The sequence below is a fragment of the Dipodomys ordii genome, unplaced genomic scaffold, assembly GCF_000151885.1.
Source record: "Dipodomys ordii isolate 6190 unplaced genomic scaffold, Dord_2.0 Scaffold67, whole genome shotgun sequence".
Taxonomy (NCBI): domain Eukaryota; kingdom Metazoa; phylum Chordata; class Mammalia; order Rodentia; family Heteromyidae; genus Dipodomys; species Dipodomys ordii.
In genome coordinates, this window is record NW_012267283.1 from 11276695 (window position 1) to 11280028 (window position 3334).

Consider the following 3334-nt stretch of genomic DNA (forward strand, 5'->3'; position numbering starts at 1 on the left):
CGCCCCGCCGGGGGAGCGCACCTGTGGCGCGCCACTCGTTCGGATAGATTATCCGGCTGGATTCTCCCAGACATCCTCCAGGAGAGGAAAAAGGACAAGGCTTTGGTCTCTGATGTTTTACTTGCGCTCGGTTGAGACCAGAAATTTGGGTCATCTGACCCCGGGGACCGGGCCCTCCCTGCCCACTAGCTCCCCCTGCTGCCCGGGCCACCTTTCTCACCTGCAGGAAGAGGTTTCCATCTGTCCCCCTTTCTTGGGTTAATTTTTGGTTTGCTCTCATCTGTCATGTTCTTAAATCTGTCCATCCTATTTCTGGCTTGCTGACATTGCTCTTAGAAGTGACTCACCCAAATTCTTTCTAGATTTTTAGGATCGGTTCCCCTCCTCTGCACCCCCCATGCATGCTTCAGTAGTTTTCTGCCTTTTTTTTCTTCTTCTCGCTTTGAATGCCTCACATACTTAGGTGTTTTTTTTTTTTTGTTTGTTTGTGCCAATACTAGGGCTTGAACTCAGAGCCTGAGCATTGTCCCTTAGTTTTTTCGTACAAGCCTGGTGATCTACCACGTGAGCCACAGCGCCACTTCCAGCTTTTTGGTAACTAATTGGAGAAAAGAGTCTCATGGACCTTCGTGCTTAGGCTGGCTTTGAGCCGCGATCCTCAGAACTCAGCCTGATGAGTAGCAGGGATTACAGGCATAAGCCACAGACAGGCACTCAGTTCCTTTCCATTTTAATATTCCAAAAATTTCCATTGGTCCTGTGATAAAACTCTTTAACATCCTCCATATTTCCTCAGCCCTCTTTCTGTTACAACCTATCAGCGGTATGTTTTACCCTTTTTGCCGTGTGCACCGCAGGTGTCTTATTGATGCCCTCACACAAGCATGATATTACTTTCTTGATAGGGTGAAAGGGCGGAAGATCTTTGCCCTCCAGTCATCTCTGTTACATCTCCCTCATCAAAGGGGTCCTTGTAGAGACCAGTATTAAATGGTAACTCTTATATTTTATGGCAGTATGCATTTTAATTGCTTTCATAGTTGCTATTGCATTTGTTCTCTTGCTGCTGACCAAAAACCTCTTCCTTGACTTTGGCCTCCTAAGTAGTTAGAATTGCAGGTGTGAGCCACCAGCCCCTAGCTAACTATCAATTTTTTTAAACTAGGCTGCCACAGATGCTGCCCATTTGCCTTCCTCAGTTTCTTGTGCAGAGATGAGTTTGCAGCAGGTTGGAGACCTATCTGCAGATTGCTTAAAGCATGGTCTTTGGTAATATAGTATCTGGGAACTTGGACTTTGGAGTAGTCCTTCTAACTGGTAGTTTCCTGAACGAGCAATAAGTTTGTGCTAGCATCTGCTTAGATCTGGGGAATTGCTGGGTGGTAGCGTGCTCAGCTTTGGCAGAGATTGCCAGCCACACAGTGAGTGTGTCTGTTGGCCTCTCACTATCAGTGTACAGACGTCCTGTGTGCTCCACACCCTCATGATCTGGGGGTGGCCTTTCATGCCACACATTATGGTGGGAATGTCAGGATGTTTTGTGCTGGTGTAAACTGGCATTTTTCTGGTGGCTAATGATAGTGGAACTTCTTCATTTATGCACTGGCCATTTGGAATAACCCTGCTTGTGAAATACCCAGGTCTTTTACTTTTTTCTTTTCAAGTTAGGATATTTGTCTTTTATTGTTTTATAATAGTTTGTCATTCTAGAGTTGAGTTTTGTCAGATGTTACAGACACCGCCTTTCATTTTGCTCTTTGTAATGGTGTAGATGAAGAGAAGTTCATAATTTTAGTTCAGTCCAGAATAGTATTTATTCTCTTAGGACTTTCCGTGTTCTGTTTAAGAAGCTTTGGGATCTCAAGTTTATGAAATTACTCTTCTTTGTTTTTGTCTGGGGTTGTATTGTTTCACCTTTTACACAGACGACTATGATCCATTTTAAGCTTATTATGTGTGTGTATTTGTTGGAGATAGAGTCAAAGTTCACTTATTGAGAAGACTATCTTCCCAGTGCTACTGTAGTATGGTGGATTGTGGTAAAATCCCAGCACCATTTCCTGCAAGGTTGTTATCCTTTCCCACTGATTGCCATGGAAGCCTTGCCACAAAAGAGTAGAAACCTGTATGTCCATTTTAGAACTGTCTCCTTGGCACCATTGGCCTATTTGTCTTTTTGCCAATAATATAGTGCCTTAATGACTGAAAGTTTAAAGTAAATATACTACATTTACTCAGGTAAATCCTCTGGTTTTTGTTTTTCAAGCTTGTATTTTGGCTAGTCTAGGTTCTTACTATTCATATATATGTTAGGATCAGATTATCAGCAACTCTCACCACCTGCCAGTGTCTTGCTCTTGGGTGGGGGGTCAACTGGGATCACCTGGAATGTGAAGATTAAATTTTGGGAAAATTGACTTTTATAATATCCAGGCTTAAAATCTACATGCGGCTTATTCATGTTTTGGTTTTTCTTAATGTTCTACGGTTTTCAGTGCAAAGGGTCTATACATTATTGTTATTTCTTAATTCTTATGGATATTTGACATAAACAGTCACATTTTCTGCTCATGAGTACCATTTAACTTCTTTCTAGCCTTTGTGCAGTTTGGTTTTCTTGTCATATTGCACAGTGGCAGCCTTCAGTACAATGATGATAGACGTGACCAAACATCCTTGTCTTGTGTGATATCTGTTAAGAAAATTTTTTGTTTTTGTGGAAAGGGACATGTGGGCTTCCTTCAATTGACAACCATTTTTATTTACTTTTGTAGGTGTGGCTAATGTAAAAGCAGCCCCCAAAATAATTGACACAGGAGGAGGCTTCATTTTGGAAGAGGAAGAAAAAGAAGAACAAAAAATTGTAAATGTGATTCATCAGCCAGGTAAAGTGTGAATTTTTCAGAAAATAAGTATCTAGGTTGGCTACTTTGAGTAACATGTATTATTTTTTGCAAGTCGATGTTAAATAATACCATAGCTTCTTTAGTCTGTGAGCAGATTATCTTTGTAAGAGGGATAATATTTGACAGTTTTGATGAAAAGAATCCAAGAAACACCCATGCATGTGAAAATTATTTAATTTGTAGTTTGTTACAAAAGTGTGTTGCTGTCTATTGTTTTAAAACAGGTGTGGCCAGTCAATACATTGGTGAATAGGGGGTTGGGAAGGTGGCTCAGTGGTAGAGTGCTTGCCTTGCATACATGAGACTCTGGGTCTGATTCTTTTTTTTTTTTTTTTAATTTTTTATTGTAAAGATACTATACAGAGGGTTACAGTTACATGAGTGAGGTAATGAGTACACTTCCTCTTGAACATTGTTAGCCCCTCCAT

The 3334-nt window shown here is 41.0% G+C and overlaps 1 protein-coding gene across 1 annotated transcript in view; it reads left to right on the forward strand.

The window, feature by feature from the left end:
• Positions 1-3334, forward strand: part of Xpa (xeroderma pigmentosum, complementation group A) — a 20737-nt gene that overhangs the window by 366 nt on the left and 17037 nt on the right. Inside the window, exon 2 of the mRNA XM_013023248.1 lies at positions 2760-2885. Within this exon, the coding sequence (XP_012878702.1) occupies positions 2760-2885 (126 nt within the window). The remainder of the gene's footprint in view (positions 1-2759; positions 2886-3334) is intronic.